General features: G+C 46.7%; 2 protein-coding genes across 2 annotated transcripts in view; both read left to right on the top strand.

The window, feature by feature from the left end:
- The first annotated feature begins 421 nt into the window (after window positions 1-421).
- Window positions 422-10,422, top strand: LOC121833615 (multidrug resistance-associated protein 1-like). Its single transcript, XM_042287046.1, has 4 exons — window positions 422-613; window positions 3,958-4,134; window positions 7,655-7,822; window positions 10,234-10,422. Exons 1-4 carry the CDS (start codon window positions 422-424, stop codon window positions 10,420-10,422), a joined length of 726 nt encoding a protein of 241 aa, XP_042142980.1.
- A 5,474-nt stretch (window positions 10,423-15,896) lies between these two features.
- LOC8029719 (ATP-binding cassette sub-family C member 2) overlaps window positions 15,897-21,294 on the top strand; it is a 32,458-nt gene continuing 27,060 nt past the window's right edge. The window contains exons 1-2 of the mRNA XM_042287047.1: window positions 15,897-16,071; window positions 18,144-18,301. Coding sequence (XP_042142981.1) covers window positions 15,897-16,071; window positions 18,144-18,301 — 333 coding nt within the window. The remainder of the gene's footprint in view (window positions 16,072-18,143; window positions 18,302-21,294) is intronic.

The raw sequence follows: 21,294 nt of genomic DNA on the forward strand, positions 1-21,294 counted from the left end.
AACTGCATAGTCGTCCGACGTGAAAGTTCTTGGTGACGTCATCAGTTACGCCATCAATCACGTGATCGTTCCTAGCCGCCGCACCTGGGACTCCCTGCCACTCCCGCCGCCACCGCGCTGTGGTCGGCATCCCGTTGTGCACGCGCATGTGCACGAGCATCCGAGACTGGCCACTCCCATTCTTCGGCGCTCGCTGTTCATGTTCTGGTCGGGGGGGGGGGGGGGGGGGGGGCCGCAAAGCAAGTGCACGAGGTTGTTGCTATGACACACATTACGCGACAGGGCAAATGTATTTTGATTTTCTGACAGTTGACTAACAAAACTACCCGACATCTCAGAGGTTTCAACAGGCACTTGGCTGGTGGTTGGCGCGAAGCTCCAGAATTAACTTGGGGTTGCACTGTTTACAGGAGAGGTCATCATGAGCGAATGCACTTTGTCCTGGAGCAAACCCAATAACAACAAATCAAGGGCGGGGCTCAATAACGTCACCCTCCACGTCAGTCCCGGGTCATTGGTCGGCGTCGTCGGGTTCGTGGGCAGCGGCAAGTCGTCTCTCCTTGCTGGGATCCTTGGCGACATGCACGTGTCCGGAGGCGCAGTCAAGTGCACGGTACGAGACTCTTGTCCTTCGCAACGGACCACGAAGCAAACACCATGGACATATTTAGCCGCACTCCGTGTTTCTTAAGTTGTCCCTGACTTTAGGGGATTGTAGTCGGCAAAACTCTCTTTTATTGGAGCCCTCGAAAGCTCCGAACAGGCTATGGCAACTGACATCTTAAGAAACGCCAGACGTGGTGAGCGCCGAGCAACGTTACTAAAACACTCAGATGGGAAACTCGCCGTTGAAAACTGGGCCGCTGGCGTCCGCCGAGACCGAGCTAAATACGACAACAGCGCCACTCTTTATCATTTGTTTTTACTGTGGTCACACCTTAAGCTTTTAGAAAGCATGTTTTTGCGTAAAAACAAACAAAACATATTTTCGTAGTAACTTTTATTGAAGTTTAGTACAAAATGAAGGGCGCGTGATTTTTTTTTTTTTTTAATCTTTAGTTTGCAAGGTTTTGCGGCAAAATTAATATTGTTTTTATACAGCCATGCCTCAGCGGCGATTTCAGGTAGCGCGTCCCGACCTAGGCGCATCCTATAGCTTCGGTACTACTTCTCGGCGCGTCCGCTTCGGAGACGGGGGTGGTACCCCTGAAGTTGAAACCCCTTCCACCGTGTCTATTTCGGCGCCAAACTGGCTGAATAAAGCCAAAATAGAGGTCACATGCAGTTCCTCGAGTGGCCGCTGCAGGAGAAATGACGGCGTTGCGATCGCCATTTGCTCGGTTCTCGGGTACGGATCGGTGCCACTTTTTGAGAGCAGGCTCTATGGCAGTTTCCCAACTGAGTAGTTGCAGTAACGTTGGCGCCGAGTATCTAATAGACCGCGCAATCGCCTTTTTTTTATTGATTGACCCCGTACACTGAGTATGTATTGGATACGAGGGCAGTGTCAGCGTTAGGCGAGGAGTCGGATCCAATCACACGCTTCGTATCCTAGCAATGGTGACCAATGTTGCTTGATGTACTTTTGTAAAAGGTCAATTGTCGTTCCGTAGCCGAAGAGGTTGCCGTTTCAGCCGACGAGAACGTCGTAAATGGAATCCCGGGACAAGATATGCGCGAATAAAATGCGCCACGTCATGGGTTTCGTGTGGTTTCAATGACTTAAGGTTGTATATATTTTTGTCATGAGCTGACAACAAAACGAACAGTAGAACTTGCCTTACGTATCTCCACGTCCGCCTTTGTCAAACATTTACTGCGTAATATACATAAATGAAGCTGGCTCAAAATGTTATTGATAATCGATTTGTCAAATAGTAACTGGGTTACTTGTCGTTGAGACTACCAAAATCTTTTAAATCACACCTACAGATATCCGTCTTTTTTTTTTTTTGTTATGTAATCTTAGAGTTTACCATCCAGGCATCATTTGTGCGTGTCTTCGTCTTGAACATTGAGTATGCAAGGCAGCATACAAAAGTTCTATAACAAACGTAACTGCGGTAAGTCTGGTTGGTTTGAATTCCTGGTATTATTGCACCGTGACAAATCTGTGCGGCAAGACCAGCGAAAAAAAATAAAAGCGACTAAGTTTAGTGTGTTGCTAATCGCTCAGCAAAATAACAAAAACGCGTATCGTTTTGATGTAAAAAATAAACAAACAAAAGAAGTTACATTCTCAGCAAACGAAAAAGTACATTTCCCATGTACACGATGGTTGTTTATGAATTTCAGTCTTTGAGGATGTACTAAACGTCAAACGTGCGAGCGGCTTCGAAGGCCTCCGCGGGACGTAACGGAAAAAAAAGTATGACGAGAGTTTTCTGCACACGTGTGGTGATTAATCGGCTGTTCACTAGCTATTTGTCGACAATTCCCGCTGGACCAGATAACTTTTGTGAAGTTCTTTGAGTGGGGAGACGGAAATAGCTCATTACCATTTTGGGAGACTGAGTGACAGATAGAACGAAATAAAGAGCCTTTGCTGCAACTAAGCTCAGAAATCAGTTGTAATAATGATTGCCCCACCGTGTGATCAGAGAGGTACGGGAGAACAGATGTGCTGTTCGAACACTGAATGCTGGACCAGGTGACCCAATAGGTGCTCACCATTAACCAGGCGGTGGTGCTACCACTCTTGGAAGGATAGCGCCATCTCCCGGCAAACTTTTGCTCTCCTCGGGGGCCGTAACAAACCCACTGCCACACTACTTTACCGATCTCGTGAAAAGTGCCAAGCCACACGTCCAGTAGTGTGTTATTATCACGAAAGGTTACATAATTTAGATTGCTGCTTGATGGGTATCCTCTAGCCTTAATTCTTTCATTACATGCCAGCTAGAGTCATATGTCAATATTTGTTTACTAATGAAACGGTTGCTATAGTTGATGTAGTTTGTACACTCAATGGCACTATGAGTCGGCCAAATTAAGTGGTAGTAGAATAGGGTAAAATATCTCATCGGGTGACTCCGGCATGCTAATTAAGCTATGACTTTGATTGCGAGATTGTGAAAGCAGGAAATGTGGTGGTTAATTTCGTCATCTTCGTTAACAGTCGAATACACCCGAGGCTCCCACACGACTTTTGTGCTTCCCTGACCTAAACTCTAGTGGGCCAGCTTATATTGCCGCACACTGTAGTGTTAGAGGCAGTAGGAGCTGAGACAACCAAGTGCCAGCCAGGGATTAAATACCGCATGGGGTGCCTCCAGAAGACATGGAACACACTTCTAGACCGCGACAACAGGAAACGTGGCAGACTATATTCCAAACTTCGGCTTGAAAGCTTAATGCACCCGGGGCTCCCAGCATCGGATTTCTACTAATCCAGCCTGAACGCTGCTGTACAAACTCGTTTTGCCGGACACTGTGCCATGAAGCCAGGCTGGAGGTCAAATTGCATGAGCCACACCTGCTCTCGTGTTTTGATAGAACTCGGCAAACCTTATCAAACTACTTGTTGTTCAGCGAGTTGGTAATAATGTAACTTTAGAAAGAGTTTTATATATAAAGACAGGGGACGGGACAACAGATGTGTTGTCGAGACCCCTGTCTTTATGTATAATACTCTTGCTAAAGTTACGTCATCTAAAATTAGCGCCGCTCATCGCTCAGCGATGTTTTGCTAAATAGTGCCGGGGGCCTTCGAAGCCACGTGCTTAACTTGTTTTGGCCGTAACAATTGTATTTACTACACATGGCGTCTTCGATGTAGTAAAAGGTTAGTGAAAAGGTAATAGCGGCCATATGGTATTAACGGCTGCAGTTACTAACATTGTACTCACTTTTTATGTAATAAAAAACTTGTAAAAGCTAGCAAGGGGCCTATAGTGAAAGTAAATATGAGTAGTGTATATGTTGGAGTGCCACCTCTTAAGCGTTGCTGCGTTCCAGGGCCGAGTGGCCTACGTCCCGCAGATCGCCAGCGTGCACAACATGAATGTGAGAGACAACATATTGTACGGTCAACCTATGGAGGCCAAGGACTACGACCGCGTGCTCGAGGCATGTCAGCTGCATGAGGACATCAGCACATTCCCGGCCGGAGACCTCACAGTAGTGGGAGAAAAGGTCAGCACAGGCCTCTTCGTTTTCAGTAAGGAGTTTAAAGAGCAATTTTGGCATAAAATCAAGTATACCATATTGAAGTTAAGGCACATCGGCAGTTTAGGCTCGTGTTGCCGCAAACAAAAACGTACTCCACACTTTGAGTTAAAAATTTTGCATTTTGTGTAAGACGACAAAATATTAGAATACTTTTTTTTTCCCGTTCTGCTCCTAGAAAAGCACGATGAAAGATAACAAGCACGCACCTGATCTCAACACACCGCCGTTTCCTTCCGCACAAACAAAACGTTCTTCTGCCATGGTCTCCGCAATCACGGCAACGACGTGACTGCTGAGTACACGCACGTGTGAACAACGCGGCACCTGAAGCATAGAGTTAATATGATATATTCTCGAGGGAGAGGTCCCATGTAGAGCACCATAGGGTTCCATGCATTGGGGCCGCTTGGGAACGGTGGGACATAGACACGGACATCGGGGATCCTTGTCGGTCCCAATGAGCACGTATCGCTGGTGACGCCCTAATATGCACAAAGAAGCTGCAAAACGTCACTTGTAAGGTGTGCACCTTGTTCTCTTCTGGCTTGCTTCGCAGGGAAACACCATTGAAAAATAACTTTCAACGGGAACTCTGCCAGAGTACTGGAAGATGAGTAAAATAGGTGATGGCTACGTCTGTTTTTAACTATAGATCGATTGCCTTAACGTCAACGCCATGCAAAATTCTAGAACATAGTTTTGAAACATGTCAGACAGTTTCTTTTTTGTAATAAATTTCTGAGCGAATGTCAACACGGGTTTCGTAAGGACCTATCAACAGTGACCCAGCTTGTAGAGACGGTGCATTATCTAAGTGAAGTTCTTAATAGAAAAGGACAGGTAGATATAATTTATTTAGACTTCAGAAACGCATTCCATAAGGTCAGCCGTAAAAAAACTACTAATTAAATTAAAATGGGCCTAAGGAAATAGTAACGTAGTTGACTGAATAGAGGCATTTCTCACAAATCGCAAACAATTTGTAAGTATTGACGAACACAGGTCTGACATATGTGATGCCAAATCGGGTGTGCCTCAGGGCTCGGTGCTTGGGCTCTTGTTTCTTTTGTATATTAACTACCTTATAGTTGATTCATCTATCGGAGCCAGATTGTTTGCAGACGATTGTATTATCTACACTGAATTGAAGTCTGTCGCCGATCAAGTAACGATAGCCGATATACACAATACACAAAAGAAAACGTATGTATGACCATAACTCATATACTTCCGCGTTTAGAGTTTAGCTACACACTCCAGGGTGCTACCTCGACTAACGTGACTGAATATAAGTATCTTGGCGTCACAATAACTGCAGACCTAAGGTGGACAAACCACATTTAAAATGTTATCGGTAAAGCTAATAAAAGGTTAGAAATTATCCGGCGCACCCTCAAACTTGCCTCACACGAGCGTAAGCTGATTGCATACAAGATGTTAGTTCGCCCCATGCTAGAATATGCATGCGAAGTCTGGGACCCGTATGTGAAAAAACTGCAGTTAAAACTGGAAAATGTACATCGACGCGCACTGCGTTTTATTTACTCCCGTTACCGAAAGCAGGATTCCTTTATGACAGAGCCAGTTTACCACTGCTTCAACTCCGCAGAAAAAAAAACAAAAAGTTCAGGCTTTTTTAGAGTATCAATAATTTGGTTCTTGTTAACAAGCATCGGTATATAGATGAAGAGACGTCAAGAGTAACCAAGAATAAGCATGGACGGCATGTGAAAGAAAGAAGGTTTAATAAGGAATGTTTTAGATACTCGTTTTTCTTGCAGACAGCGCGGTATTGGAACCAGTTGCCAGAAAGTTTTGTTGATGCACTCGACCCGGTTGGAGTTCGCATCACTTTTTTCTTAACGCTCGGTCGCGCTACAGGCTGTTTGTTACGTTACTATATTTTACTATCGTTGCTTTTGTTGTGATACTGTTTCTCTTGTGACTGTGTTGGTGCAGGACAGCGAAGACTGCGACTGTTGGCCAGTTCATTGTATCCCACCCGTACCTTGGTCTCCTAATTGGGACTGATAGTATGTTCAAATAAAAATAAATAACATAAAAATCCAGCGTTGGATAAAAATAAATGAAGTTGATAAGCGTTCGAGCAACTTCAACTCACTGAGAAAAAACAAACGCGCCTAACCTTTCGTCTGCTTTTTTCCCCTCTGCTCTTCTGTCGCTCTCTTTCTCATTCTTCCTCTCAGGACCGCCGATGCCAGCGCTCAACGTTTTGCCGCGTTCTTCTCCCGTCTTTGCCCCCCCCCCCCCCCCCCCCCCCTCTTCTCCCGGGTTTGAAACCAGCAACTGCCGATGCCATTTTCTGAACACCGTTCGCTAAGTGTAAAAGCGATGCGCGACTACCGTAAAATTCCGTATTAACGCCCTCCCTCAATTTACCGCTCACCTTATATTGATCATCTTTAATCTGTTCACTATTGGTGAGCATTAGTTCGTCAGTTTGCTAAGTGTTATTTTTGTAATCATTGTCACTGATCAGATAATATTCGTTTCCACTTTCAACTAATTGATTTTATTGTAGTTAGACATAAAAGGGGACCTAGACTGCTTACCGGAAGGTTTTCAGTGACTGAAGTTGTTAGCGAGGAAGAGCAGGTTCCTGGTAATACCAAGAATAGCTGAAATACAAGTAACTCTGCGAGATGTTTAGTTTGCGCACAGGCAAAGAATGCCAGGGCCGTAACCAGGGGGGGGGGGGGGGGGGGGTTAGGGGGTTCTGACCCCCCCCCCCCCCCAAAAAAAAAATTTTTTTTCTGGGTACGGCCCTGGTCGGTGCACTTGCAGCCAGCCGATTTTAATCTCCACCTCTGCGCACGCGCAGTGGCGCCGGTCGGCTACCGGGTACCAAACCGGGACCGGTTCTCCGGTTTGCTGTAACTCTCCATTATACGCCACCGATGCACATGATTCATAGGCGAAAATAGGACAATAGACACTTTCAAAATGGCCGCCGTTGTCCCCGAAACCCCCCCCCCCCCCCCCCCCCCGAAATTTTTTTCTGGGTACGGCCCTGAAGAATGCTAAGCCTTTTCTTTCGAATGAAGTGTTTGTGCGCATACGAGCTTGTGCACGGTGAAACTGAGACGTTGTTATGTTTGCCTTTTTTCATTTAACCTGCCTCGGGGTTTTAACACCAAATGAGTTTCATCAGCCGAATTCTCGGAGGAAACCGTCATGAAGAACCGTCACGAAGGACTGGGACATCAGTGACATCATGTGGCACCAACATATCACGTGACATGACGTCACGTTACATCCTGACGCCATAATGCCACGTGACGTCACAAGACACTGTGACGTCACGCAACGTTATGGTGTTACGTGACACTGTCAAGTCACAGTGACGTGACATCACACACACATAGCTCATTCACACGCATTCTGTGCTTCCCAGATTTTGTGAGCATGGTTAAGCTAGTCTAATTTCTTCAGTATTACTGCTCTCTCTCTCTTTTAATACTAGGGTGAGACTCTTAGCGGCGGGCAGAAGCAGAGGATCAGCCTGGCGCGCGCGGCCTACAACCAGGCAGACGTCTACCTCCTCGACGATCCTTTGAGCGCTCTCGACGTTGTCGTCGCGCAGAAGGTCTTCAAGGAAGTGATTGGCAAGGAGGGCATCCTCAAGAAGAAGGTTTTGCGGCTGCACTAGCCAAACTTGTCTCTTGTGTATTTGACAGGTGAAGAAAGCAATTGATGCTCAAGCTCCAGCGCGAGCTTCCTGCCTTTGATAATGCTGTGCCACACGTGTAGCTTGAACCCGGTTGAAGGCAACAAGCACGTGCTGGAGGCGGATCATCAACTGGCTTCTTAACCTGTCGCCGAGTATAGTTGCGTATAGACGCTTTCAGGCAGCTGTGCATGGGCGCCGCCATAACCGACCTTCAGTTTTTGTTTCCTCTTATTTCGTTCGATCCACTTCATCATTACCACAGCAGGACAGGTAATTGCCATTTCAGATTCTACCGTGTCCTTCTCCCCAGCATAGGCCCTTGTGGAGGCTCGTCAACGCCCGCTTCAGTCGCTCGACATCTCGGTAATACAAGAGAAGGTCGGCTATGGCGGCTGAATTTGGCGCGCGCTGAAAGCGTCTATAGGATTGTGGCACTACAAGCGGGACACACGAAAAAGTACTTTTGACTGGGGTTTGTTATTACTAGGAAAACCGTGCTTCCGGTAAGTACTGACCAAAGATTAAAGGTGCCCTGAGGAGGTTTGAGAGATTGCCTAAATATGTCGATAACTCACTTTGCAGGCTCTAAGTATCCTAGAAATTCATAAATCCTACCGATGCGCGGCCCAATTTCCTTTTAGAAAAGCAATCAAAGAACGAACACCCCGAATTCATCTCCGGCGTTGGGAGGAGCATTGTTCCGGCAACCAGGACGACATGTGACCAATGAAAACTTGATATTTCGTTGATATTGTAGTAAAAAAAAAAAATATTTTTCACGGAGAGGGAACGTAATACTGCAATCATCGACTTAAAAACTACGCACTATGTTTCTTTTCTGTCTTTTTCTTGTTTTCATTGAGAGTGATGTGCCTGGTCGTCAGCTCTCGAGAACGCGCTCGCTGAGTAGAATCGTGGTCCGGGCCCGGGTCTATGGGCAACGAGCCGCACGCGAATATTCGAGATGTCACTTCGCGGTTCCACTGGTGCGAGGTGCGAGGATCCTTCGCTTGCTATTGGCTGACAGTGGTCCTGGCTGCGAAACATGCTCCTCCCATCGCTGAAGATGACTTCGGTGTGCTGATATATTTGATTGCTCTTTTAACAGAAAACTCGGCTGCGTATCGTCGTGATTTAGGCATTTCTAGGATGCTTAGAGCCAGCAGAGTGAGTTATCGCCACATTTAGGCAATCTAAGAAACTTCCTCGGGGCACCTTTAACCCTTATGCAGATATTGTCAAAATTAAGGAATTGAAACCAAGTGAAAGGAGACAGAAACCTATATAGAAAAAGTCTAGCCTAACGTCCATTGTACATTTTGTTAAATTGACGAAACTGTATCGACGGCAAATTGGATAGCATAAAAAAAAGTTCGCAACTTATTTTATATGAGCGGTAATTTTAATATACTAAGTAGCTGACTCTTACTGTCGGGAAAATAAATAAATAAATAAATAAATAAATACAGCTGGTGATACAGTATACGCAATATTAGAGAGACACTTGAATGTTGAAACAGGCAGTAGCATGTTTACTGCTGGTTAAATTTTGAGCCACGGTCCCGGTGACACATTTTTGGTTAAAATTTGGTTTTCGACTGTGTGTATGGATTCTTAAAAGCCCGAAGAAGCATAGATAGAACCAAATTTGACCTTATTTGTCCAGGGTCTCTTGGTCTTAGTTCGTTAAATAAGTGCCAAAGTTAGGCTTTCCTGTTGGTAGTTTGACTTTCCCCTGGCAATTTTGGGACTAAATCGAAAAAAAGGAGTGTTAGAGCTAGGCTTCATTTCTGGTTGTTTGATTTTGTTTTCTCTGGCAACTTTCAGCCTCAATTGCCAAACAAGTGCCAGATTCAGGCTTCCCTGCTGGTTTGTCACTCACACGTGGACGTGGTATCTTTGGCCCAAATCTGGCACTTCGGCAATTATGTGACGAGCCAGAGAAAAGCAAATGAAACGCTAAAGAAAACTGTTCTGGCACTAACTATAACGCCTTCGAGCAAAACCTCATTAGGCCCAAGTTGGATTTCACCGAGCGTTTGGCGCATGCTTGACGCCGCGATAATTTTAATTCACAGGAGGCAGACGGCGGTAATCGAGAGGGCGCGTGACGTTTCGTGCTCTAAACGCGCCGAGCTCCACCGAGGTTGCCTTACGTGCTGAAAGACTAAAGTTCTCTCGATGCATTGCGGCAGCGGTGGCGTAGTCAAACTGGCTGGTGAGGTCGGTCTATTCTACCAACTAGGGTGTTTCCTGATGTGCTACCTGGGGAAGCTATTTCTACGTGCATCGCACTTCGCAAACTGCTCGAAAGAAACACTTCTAACACGTCTCATAATTGTTTTATAAGCTTTTATTTGCTTTCATTTTAGACCCGGATTATGGCGTGTAACCAGGGCTCTTTTCTGAGCCATATGGACAAGCTGGTCCTTCTTCACAACGGTGGCGCCTCAGTTTATGACACACTCGTGGATCTACTTAAAGATAATAACGCTCCGGAAACACTTCGGCATGAATCCGAGTCGACGCACCGGGAAAATAGGCTCATCGAGAATACGTAAGTTAATAGGATGCTCACTTATAAATAGGAGAGCTGTTTCTCGTTTCAACCTCCGATGAGCGGGTCAAACTAACAACTGATGAAAAATGTTTTAATATATACCAAACCTGGATGCGCACACTCTATACTCTTATTCACCTCAGGAAGCGTAGAAGAAAATGTCCGGCTGCTCGCGCACTTTTGTTAGCGATGGACAACCTGCCGGAGGTAATTTCTATAGAACTCGATTTGAATGTTCAGGAATCGCTCCACTTCAGTAATTACTTAATCGTCGTCCTTGAAATGCTTTCAAGTTTGTTTGGCCACACTGGAAGCGTCTGTGCCATCTAACCACACTCTGAGAAATGCCTGCGCGTCTGCTTACCCGCAAAACACTCAACGAGCCAATCTCTGCGATCCACGAAATCAGCTCAACGAGTGATGAGGCAGAACGTCCGTTTAGACTTAAAAATGAAGTCTGCGCTGTGGCATTACGCAATGCAAAGCGTCATGCTTGCATTGTCGAATGCCACAACGCAGACTTCATTTTTAGATATTTATGAATGCCCCTCGATATTTATGAATGCCCCTCGTAAATGTTCCAAGCGCCACTGAAAGCTTCGCTTTTTTTTTTTTTTTTTTTCCGCCGACAACAAAATTTTGTAAGAACTTCGGCAACGCGGAGAGAGTTCGCAAAACTTGCTCTTTTCTTGAGGCAACAAGTTATTCTCTCTGCGTGTAATTTTCGCGCAAATTAAAGATAAAATTATTATGATGTGGCGCAGGAGTTTGAATGCCCCCCTCAAAGAAGGCCGCCATCAGGATGTTCAGTCATTCCATCATGCGTTCAACCAGACCGCCGCCTGTTCTAGACGTTATTTTCTAGCCCCAGTTATTTGTACGTCTGTTCATTTTCCACCACGCGTCCAAGCAGTTTCTTCAATACACATTACACATGTGTGGCGACTGACGGCCTTATTGGCACGTGCTGCAATGTCGGAGAATTCAGCCAGCAACCTTCTATGAACAAGGCATCTAAAGGTTGTGTGACGCCATGCTAAGTGTCTAAAGTTGAGTGGTGATTCCGTCGAGAATAACTGTACTCCGTTTCACGGTAACTTAACGAACTGTAGAGGCTGCGTCCCCCCCCCCCCCCCCCCCCCCGGCCCCTTTCCCTGAGACCCAATAGGAGCGTAGGAGCAAGCACGTGACGACACTCCATCCGGGCCATGGAGGCCTCGTTATCGCAACAGCAACAGTGCCGTCCGCGACAAAGAGTAATTCTAGGCTTCTTGTTTTCTTAGTAGTGTTGCGGTCAGATTCTTCTGACACACAACACTACACGACACGGAAGAGAGACAAAGACATGTTACTTTTCAACGTAACTTAATACGGACCTACACCTTTCCGAGAACAGCATGGCTTTTAAACGATATTTCAACGATCGCGGCCATGTAATTAACCACTTCCTCTCAAAGCATTGCCCTAGCTGGTATTAGAACTCGTGCACAATAGATTCGAGGCTAAATTGAGCGTATGGTTGTCTCAAGAACTATCCACGAAGAGCTCTCTACTCTATCGGACGGCAATGTTGAGGCGGTGGACGTTCACCCGTAGTTGGTTGGTTTCTCAGCAGACGACTTTTCGCCAGCAGACGACAGTCAATCCCTCCGGGCCTCGCATTTGGCGCAGTGACACGAACGCTCCAGTGACGAGGTGTCTAAATGCCTCGCTCCGATGCTCTTATTGGGTCGCGGGGACCGTAGCCTCCACAGTTCGCCAAGTTCTCGTGAAACGAAGTATACAGTATGTCTATAAATTTAACGGATATTGAAACAGTTCTTGTGACTTTTGCTTTTCTTAACCAGCTCATCGGAAGTTGAAGCGCAAACCAGCTTTCACATGTCATGGAGGCTTCATCCGGGAAGTATCCACCTTGTCGCAACCACCTCGACACGTGACCTATAGAAGAAACATAGACCCACAAGATTTAAAATTCTATTATAATTTATTCGTTCATACCTGCATTGCGATGAATGTTCGCCGCCTCTTAAGTTCAGAGTTTAGTTATAGTAGAATTATAACAAAGGCAAAGAACCATTAACTGTCAAACGTGACTTCCAGTGTGCAGCGCTTAGCACTGCGGCCCCCTTATTTTTTTGAAACATCAGTTTATCATTATTGTGGTCACTTGTTCTTAAAACGTCCTTAATACGTCGTATGTAAGCTACGCTTTCTACTTTACTACGCTATTACTGTATTGTGTTGGACCGTGAGAGAAAGCGAAGCTGAATCTACAACCACAAGCATGCTGTCTCGGACAACGGTTTCATTTCAGGAGCGGACGTGCATAGCTGGTCCTCTGAAAGTTGTAGGGCTCTCTCCTGGAGTACCTTTTTCCGCGAATTTACGGCGAAACTTGTTTTATTTGGTTAAAACGATTGTAGCTGGACAAGTCGGCAGAAGTTATAGAAAGGAATTAAAAACAGCACGAACAACAGGAAGATTAATGGAAGAGCGTTATGCACCTGTGTCTTATACTGCTAATAGTTATTGCGTTCTTCGCGCTCTCTTTATTTCTTGCGCTTTCTAGAAGCCAAATTCTGGCTCGTTCATGTCTTTAGCGGGGTTATTTAAAGTTGCTAGCGCAAATCAGTCCAGGGGGTCACATCTTTTGTGTTGTTGCAGCGGTCATGATGTGGACCTTAGCGGGGAAGGATCAAATGGACGCGTCATCAAAGACGAGCTACCAGAATCAACCAAGGTACCGTATCGCTACTGTGCTAAAAATAATTTGCATATAAAGTGGGGTTTCTTTGTTTTTTCAATAGAAAAAAATAACGTCCTTCACAATATGCAAGATTGGATGAATAAATATGGAGGAAAAAAAACTGATGCCTTGAATTATAGTAGAGCATAAAGAAAAATAGGCGCACAATTAAAAAGAACCGCGAGACTAAGCTTTAAAAAAGGAGAGCAGAAACACAAACTCTCAAATTTGTTCTTCGTCCCTGCAATTTTATTTTTAATTTATATCGCATTTTTGAGTATGATTCGTTTTAAAATAATTAATTAAATATTTAATTCTATGTTACTGTTATTATTATATTTATTTGGCTCTGGAGGGCCGCGGCACCACGGAAAGACAGCAGCCTTACCTTATGGAGGCCAGCAATGCCGAGTCTAATGAACATTGCGTTCTTACGCAACGTTTCAATTTTCTTGATTAATACACTTTGTTACTAGTGCGTATATAGTTTAATGAGGAAGTTTTACGTTATTATTGCATCAAATGTGTGGACTTACGGTCTAACTAGAAAGTGCAGAACAGCTTGTTTTTGTTATATGTGCTCACAAAGACAATATAGACTGTAACACCCCATTCGGCTTTATTCATTTTTTTTTTTTGCACCTGAGGCTTTGTTAAGCTCCATTATCTTCTCAATTGTCTAACAGCCCGAAGTATGAGAGCTCAAATTCGCATTCCATTCTTAGTTCAAACCACAGCTCCCTCAAAATCAGGCAGGTATGGCAAAGAAGCGCGGAGGACTGTTTCAGCTCCTTTTGCCCGGGGATAGCATACATGCCCTACTCGGTCAGCTGAGCATCGGTCGCTGCCCAAGTATCCCTAACATTATAAGGAATTAAACGTTCGAGTTAGGTAGATGAATCTTAGGAAATCACCTCTCCTAATGTTTTATTAATGTTCGATGCACATAACACATTTCGTATTGAGGCCTCTGAGCTCTTCATCTACAGCGAACATTCAAATTCCCTGCGGGCAAAGTCGAACGTATCCTGACAATCTTGCAACCGTGATCAAGGCTTCAAAAATGCAAGATGACATGTTCGGTTTGTATACCGTATTTTTCGGTGTATACGACACACTTGTGTATAAGACGCACTTCCCACTTTTTACAAGTATATAGGACGCATCTGTGTATAAGAAGCACCGCCGAAAACTGTTGAAAAAAACGTGTCTTATGTACGAGGTGTGATCAGAAAGTTCCGGGACTGATTTCGTAGCGTAAAAAGAGAAGGCAGCACAGTGATGCGCGCTCAGCTGTCAAAGGAAGGGACCTTCGTGTCTGGTTATACCAAAGAGCGCCGCTCTGTGAACATTTGGAGCTGCGTTTCACGAGCTTTCGTGACCACGTGTATGGGCACAATGGCGATTTTACTACAGACTACAAACCAGAGCGAGAGCGAACATCAATGTTGCGCCAAACTCGACAAACAGAAAGCAGAAACCTTCGATATGATTCAGCAGGCTTGTGTAAAAAAAAGCAGTGACTTTCGCGAAGTTTCTTAAGTGGCACTCACGCTTCAGGAGCGGCAGAACATCGCTGGAAGACGATGAGTGGTAGGGCGGCCTTATCCGATCTCTCCTTGACTTCGGTGACGTTCTGCCATTCTTGAGGCGCGTGTGCTGCTCAAAACACCTCGCACACCTCACTTTTTTTTTTTTTTACACAAGCCTTCTAAATCATCTTAGAGGTCTCTGTTTTATGTTTGCTGAGCTTGACGTAAAATTGACGTTCGTTCTCGCCTTGGTCTGCAGTGTAGGGAAAGATCGCCATCATGCTCGTGCATGTGGTCAAACGAACCAGTGTAGCGCAGCGCAATATGTTCATAGAGCGACGCCCTTTGGTATAATGAGACACGAAAATTCTTTACTTTGACTGCTGCGCGCGCATCACTGTACATGCCCTCACTTCCTACGCTACAAAATCAGTCCCGGAACTTTTCGACCACCCCTCGTATGAGAAGCATCGTTGTATAAGAGGCACCAGCCATTTTTTCGCAAGTTTTTAGGTAAAAATTAGTATATAATACGCACCTGTGTATAAAATGCACTGCCAAAATTTTTTGAAAAATAGTTGGTCTTATTTACGAAAAAGTACGGCAATATATCACATAAAACGGACCAGTAAGAAAACAACAACGGTATTGAACTTTGGCAAGAAACCCCCAAAAAATTATAAGTTGGCAAAGTCACACTTACGCATAAAAAAAAAAAAGACGCGGTGTATGTTATGCTTTTTGTTTTTAAGCACACCAATCTGTATACATCCCCACCCGAAAGAGACGTCTGAGCTTTGCCAGCCTTTTCTTGTGCAAACGTGTTTGAACGTTAACTAATTTTGTGCCACCTCGCTTCACAAGGCAACGGTTTGATACGGATCGTAAAGCGTTTAAGCAGTGGTCGTACTGCGAATACATTATACAAAAGACAGCCTGAAAACACCGTCCTAGCCATGTCTCTTTCTTGTACGTTGATACTGTGACACTGGTCATAGAAAGCCGTCTGCAGACTTGTTAGAAGCCTACATGTGCATGAATCAAACGAGCTCTTGAGGCGTGTCCGCGGATATTTTTGTCCTCTTGTCTGCGGAGAAACTCCGTGTCCTTTGTACGATATATGAAGGGTGCGAACGCGGCTATGCTCTTCTGTGCATGCAGAGTTTCTGGCAGCTGATCCGTGCCCTGGCTAGGATGTCCGGGCCCTGCATAGGCATCGGCTTCTTGGCATGCGTGGTGAGCGCGGTTGCCCTCGGCTGGCAGCTCGACTGGGTGAGGACGTGGACTAGGGCGGAAGGCAGCATGGTGCCCATGGAGTCGCAGGAATCACCCTGGATTTGGGCTCTCGCAGCCATCTGCGCCACCGATGGTACGTTGGTGTTTCCTCCTTTTTTTGAGTCGTTGTTGAATCTCGTACGTCCTCGTCGTAGCTGAACAAGATTGTTTCTGCCGGCACTGTAGCGTTCGCGAGGCACGACTACAAAAAAGGCGTCGTCCCACGAAAAGTCCGCGAGCGACCATTTAATGACAATACAAGCGGCACTCTATGCTGGTTTATCTTAAAGGGCCTCCAAAGCCTAAAATGGGGGCTGTTAGTTTCATATAAAAACCTTGTGGCAGGTGCCCGGACCTCCTCGTGGAACTGTCCACGAAATTCCAGCTCGCGATTTGAAGAAGAAAGCGTATAAAACGCCCCTGGCAATTCCCATAACATGGTCAGGATGTCGTTTCTTAAGCGCTTTCCTTTTCCCACCCTTCTCGCAATCTTGTGGGAACCACGTCTTCCCTGCATTCCTATCGAGATCTAGTTCAGGCAGGCCGCGGGACGTCGCCATGTCTGGGCACGTCCCGGATACGAGCCGGGGCCGTACTCCCTTGTGGACGACTCTGCTTCGCCCTTCTCGGGTGGTCTGCCAAAGGCATACCCTTCGGGATCTTCATGCTTGGACGCGTCCGCCCCTCCGGCCAGCCAACCTACATCCGACCACGCCGGCCGCGTCCACTCCCGCCGGCTATATAAGACAGTCAAAACCAACGGCCAGGAGCTACACTCGCTGCGGGAGGCTCGGCTCAATGGAGCCTTCCATTTTCGTTCTTACCTTCCCCTTTCGTGATGCTGTCAATAGCGGCGGCGCTGACCCTGAGTGGTGATACTGTCAAAAGAGACAGCGGCGTCACCTCGGACTCTGTTGGCCCCCGGTCATAAGGGTAGCGTATTCGTCTATAAACACGTCATTATCCGAACCCAAGGAACCTACTGTGTTTCTACGTTATTCACCACATTCAGTGGGAGTTGATACCACGAGGGCGCCACACTATTTGGTGCCCCAGTAGACTTCCGGTAGTGTATTTATTTATTCTTCAGCAACGCACAGCGGTCGGATAAGAAGAGCATCCTTCAGGAGAAGTTTGTGTAGTATGTTTGTAAGAACATTAGTGCATTGTACAAAGTAGTGCAAATAACAAAAGGAGGAGAGACAAATGGAAAAGAAGAGGAAAACCGGAAGCGCGCAGGGGTCCGCCGATAGAGGGTGGTAGTGAGCTTGTTTGCAAACAAACATCGGTGAATACCCCAAAGGGGAAGCCCACATCTTGCGTCCCACGTTTGGCGCCAGATGTGGGTTTGCCTCTTGGGGAGGGGGGGAGGGCGGTACCAGGTAGGCACACAATATGTCTGTGGCTCCGTAGAACGACGTGTTTAATGACTGAAGTGCCAACACGTTGTGCTCTCAATAAAGTACGAAGTATCGCCGCTGTCTCGAGAAGGAGTTGTAGCAGATCGTTTTTCTCCTCCGCTAAGGTACCCGTAAAGAAAACGCCGCAGCTGTGCATGCGCGCCGCCAGCCTTGTGTGCATGCTTCAAGGCCTTGTGGCGGATTACGGAGCGCTATACGGTGCTTAGCGGGCTGCGGAAACGGTATAAAATTCCTTATTGTTACAGGATCCCCAGTTGGACTCCGCACTGTCGCAACCGACAGAATCACAGAAAGGGGACAAGCCTAAAATAGAGCTCCGTTGAGCAAGGCCCTCGACCGACGAGAGCCCCCGGCCGTTCTTTAGGGCCGACTTGTTTTGCCTCTGGGAATGGACGCTCCCGGAATGTCGGTAGATTTGCTCCTCGGAGGGGCGGACGTATCCAAATATGAAGATCCGAAAGCGTGTGCCTTTGGCAGACCACACGAGAAGGGCGAAGCAGAGCCGCCCACAAGGATGAAAGCTCTCGCCGTAAACAAATACAACAACAGCAAAAAATCTTGAATCTTTTTTTTTTTCCGTTTTGTTTTTCAGTGATTGCCAGGTGTTTAGGGAGCGTTCTTTTGGCCTCGGCAATGCGGCGACTGTCAACTTTGCTTCATAACGAGATGATCCGTGCCATTCTGGCGAGCCCCGTCACTTTCTTTGGGTCCACACCTCGTGGGAGCATTGTGAACCGGTTTTCAGTGGACCTTGATTACATCGACAATCGACTGTACCTGACCGGCAAGCAGTGCGTCCAGCACACTCTGTTCGCAGTCTCCAGGCTGGTCATCATCGGCACCCAATCAAAGTTCGTCTTGGCCGTTGGCGTTGCGTCCAGTGTTCTTCTCATCTTCCTTCTGGTAAGAAGCCTTTTAACTTCCGGGAAGTGGACGTCTTTGGGTAGCGGACGTTTCAGCGACGAAAGTTTCGAAGGTAGAAGTGTCGGTGGCGGACGTTTCGGTGGTGGGTGTTTCTGTGCTAGAAGTTTCGGTGGCGGACGTTTCGATGGCGGAGATTTCGGTGGCGGAGATTTCGGTGGCGGAGATTTCGGTGGCGGAGATTTCGGTGGCGGAAGTTTCGGTGCTGAAAGTTCCGGTGGCGAACATTTCGGTAGCGGACGTTTTAGTACCAACCGTTGGAGACTTTGAGCAAACCGGTACCGGGTTCCACGCACCGCACTTCCGGAGCCTTTGAAGCATGCTTTTAAGCGCGCGCCCGGGTGATACCGTGACCCCGAGGCGCGCGCTTAAAGGCATGCTTCAAAGGCTACGGTATTGCGGTACGCAAAACATGGTAACGGATTGCTAAAAGTCCCCATTGCGGTACTAAACCTTCCGGTACCGGCCCGCCACAAATTCAAATGCGTAATTATTTTGTATTGATAACTCTGCGAAACTCTACACCCTCAATCGATAATTTACCGAAACAACTTAGTGCGTACCGAAATACCCGGTACGAAAGCTACCGGATAACGGAAAAATCGCGTACCGACACGACCACATACCAAAAATGACCGCGCACAAAAACGCCCAGGACCGAAACGTCCCACCCTAAATAAACTAAAAAGAAAAAAAAAAGAAGAAAAGAACAACAACATGTTTTTGTTTTAACGTTTTTTGCTTTCATTATTTGGATAAGAGTCAAGCACAAAGCAAAGTGTCGGACATTCGTTATCAGGATTAGTTTTCCGTTTGTTTTGATACTAATCGCAGTAACAAACGCCGAAAGAGGTTGAGTACTGCCCACTTTCGTCTGTTACAGCGAGGGTTTGTTCTTTCAATTTGGTACAGTCCAAGCGGCCGAAATATTTGGGCAATAGACCTGTTCGAAACGTACAGCGCCGCGACGGCGGTGGATATCGGGAACCCTCGGTACAGATCACGCGCTTTCTCGTTGAGACTGCACCTCAGTCGCGGCAGCTATGCCGCCAGCAGCCATGGCACAATTAATTTAGTCCGTTATTGCGGACTAAACCAATTATGTACAGTGAAAGCGCCATAATTCGGCGTTTTTCTCCGAGTGCGATTGCTTTAGCCGTTCGGTTTAATCGCTACCCTTATTACGTTTACTTCACTTCATCACCATAGGCCAGGCTATTGCCAACTGAGATCCAATAGACATATTGCTATATTACCCAAGCATCAAAAAGAATGCAGGGATTGGTGTTCCACGCGCCACACGCGCACGCCTTCCCCGTATAAAAGATTAAAAGTAAATATCCAAAACAAAGCGTTGACGAACGGGCGTGCAAGATGCAATTTGTTTTAGGTATTCGCTTTAGAAAAGTTACTACTGCTGAGGCCAGTACGTGCGCCGCGTGGAACACCAATTCCTGCATTCTCCTTGGTAATATAGACGCTTTACACACGCGCCAGAATACAGCCGCCATTGCTGACCTTCTCTTGTTTTACCGAGATACCGAGCCACTGAAATTGGTGTGGACGAGCCTTGACAAAGGCCAATGCTGGGGAGAAAGACAGAAAAAAATCTAGGATGGCAATGACCTAGCCTGCTATGGTAATAATGAAGTTAAGTAAACATAGTGAGAGGAAACAAAAACTGAAGGTCAGTTATAGCGGCGCCCATGCACAGCTGCTGCAAAGCGTCTATAGCAAACGGTCTATTGTGTACTTCTCCCCAGCATTGGCCTTTGTGGAGGCTCGTGAACGCCCGTTTCAGTGACTTAGTACCTCGGTAAGACGCGATAAGATCAGCAAAAACTGCTGCTATCTTACGCGTTTTTTTTTTTTTTTTAATGCGTGTACAGTTATCGATTTTTCTTCTAGCGGCTGGCGGGAAGAGCATCGAAGCTACCAAAGTTGCGCGAGAGCCTGCACACGTCCCGCTTATTGTCCCACGTGACCGAGACCATGGACTCCCTGAGCAGCATTCGAGCGTACGGCGTTTTGGAACGCTTTTCATACCACTTGTGCCGCCTGGTGGACGACGTCGTACGAGCCTACTGGGCCTTCGTCAGCGTGTACCGCTTCGTGCGCCTGGCGGCGGTCTTCTGCGGCTTCGTGACACTTTTCTGCACGATGCTGTTCGCCGTCTGGCTTCTTCCTGAGGACTCGGCGGTGGACCCGAGTACCATCGGACTCTCCCTAAGTGCTGCGTCGCTGGTAAGATGGCCAGTGCGCATGACCACAAGGTTCTTTGGGAGAATTTGGGCTTTTTCTTTCAATTTCTAAAAACACGGTTCAGTCAAGGCTATAGACCAACACACTGTTTAAGAACAAGCCCGCGTTTGCTCATAGATCGTGTGGGCGCTGCGCGTGCGCAGGAATCAGGTTTTTGTCAAGTGATACGTTTGCGCGTGCGCCGCGCCGACAGGAGCGCCACCGTAACTGCGTAACGTCAACCGCGTGCTGATGTATACGAAAAAGAAAAGAAGAAAGAACAGGGAGAGGAGGAGCGCCGATCTCTGATGAGAAGGATTCGTGAGTAGACATAAAGGCTAGTTATTTTTGTCTCTAGACTCTCCACCCACACATTGTCTCCCTCCAATCAGAGCGAACAAGAGCATCATCTGCTCTTTCGCGCAGTGTCTTTGCGTTTGAAAGTCAGACGCTGGCGTTCGGCATTCGAAAGCGTTCCAGGAGTGAATAGAAACAAAGGCGCCTAGCCTTTGCGTCTACCCACTTGTTCCTTCCAATCAGAGGTCGGCGCTCTGACGCCCCAGCGCGCTCTGAACTCCTCCTATCCCTCAGTCTCTTTCCTAACACTGTGCGACCGCATGTTGATGCTACAAATCAATGGATTCAATAAGAAAACACCAAAAGTGCACCGTCACGGCACTCTTTGCTTTTCTGGGTATACCCTATCACCTGCTTCACCTAACACACACACACAC

The sequence above is a fragment of the Ixodes scapularis genome, unplaced genomic scaffold, assembly GCF_016920785.2.
Source record: "Ixodes scapularis isolate PalLabHiFi unplaced genomic scaffold, ASM1692078v2 PGA_scaffold8__174_contigs__length_109621045, whole genome shotgun sequence".
Lineage (NCBI taxonomy): Eukaryota > Metazoa > Arthropoda > Arachnida > Ixodida > Ixodidae > Ixodes > Ixodes scapularis.

What these genes read in the sequence shown, in the direction of transcription:
- LOC121833615 (XM_042287046.1), top strand. Translation starts at nt 422, where the DNA reads ATGAGCGAATGCACTTTGTCCTGGAGCAAACCCAATAACAACAAATCA. An exon ending in GAGGCGCAGTCAAGTGCACG is followed by an intron (nt 614 to 3,957) that starts GTACGAGACTCT and finishes GCTGCGTTCCAG; the next exon opens with GGCCGAGTGGCCTACGTCCC. An exon ending in TCACAGTAGTGGGAGAAAAG is followed by an intron (nt 4,135 to 7,654) that starts GTCAGCACAGGC and finishes TTTTAATACTAG; the next exon opens with GGTGAGACTCTTAGCGGCGG.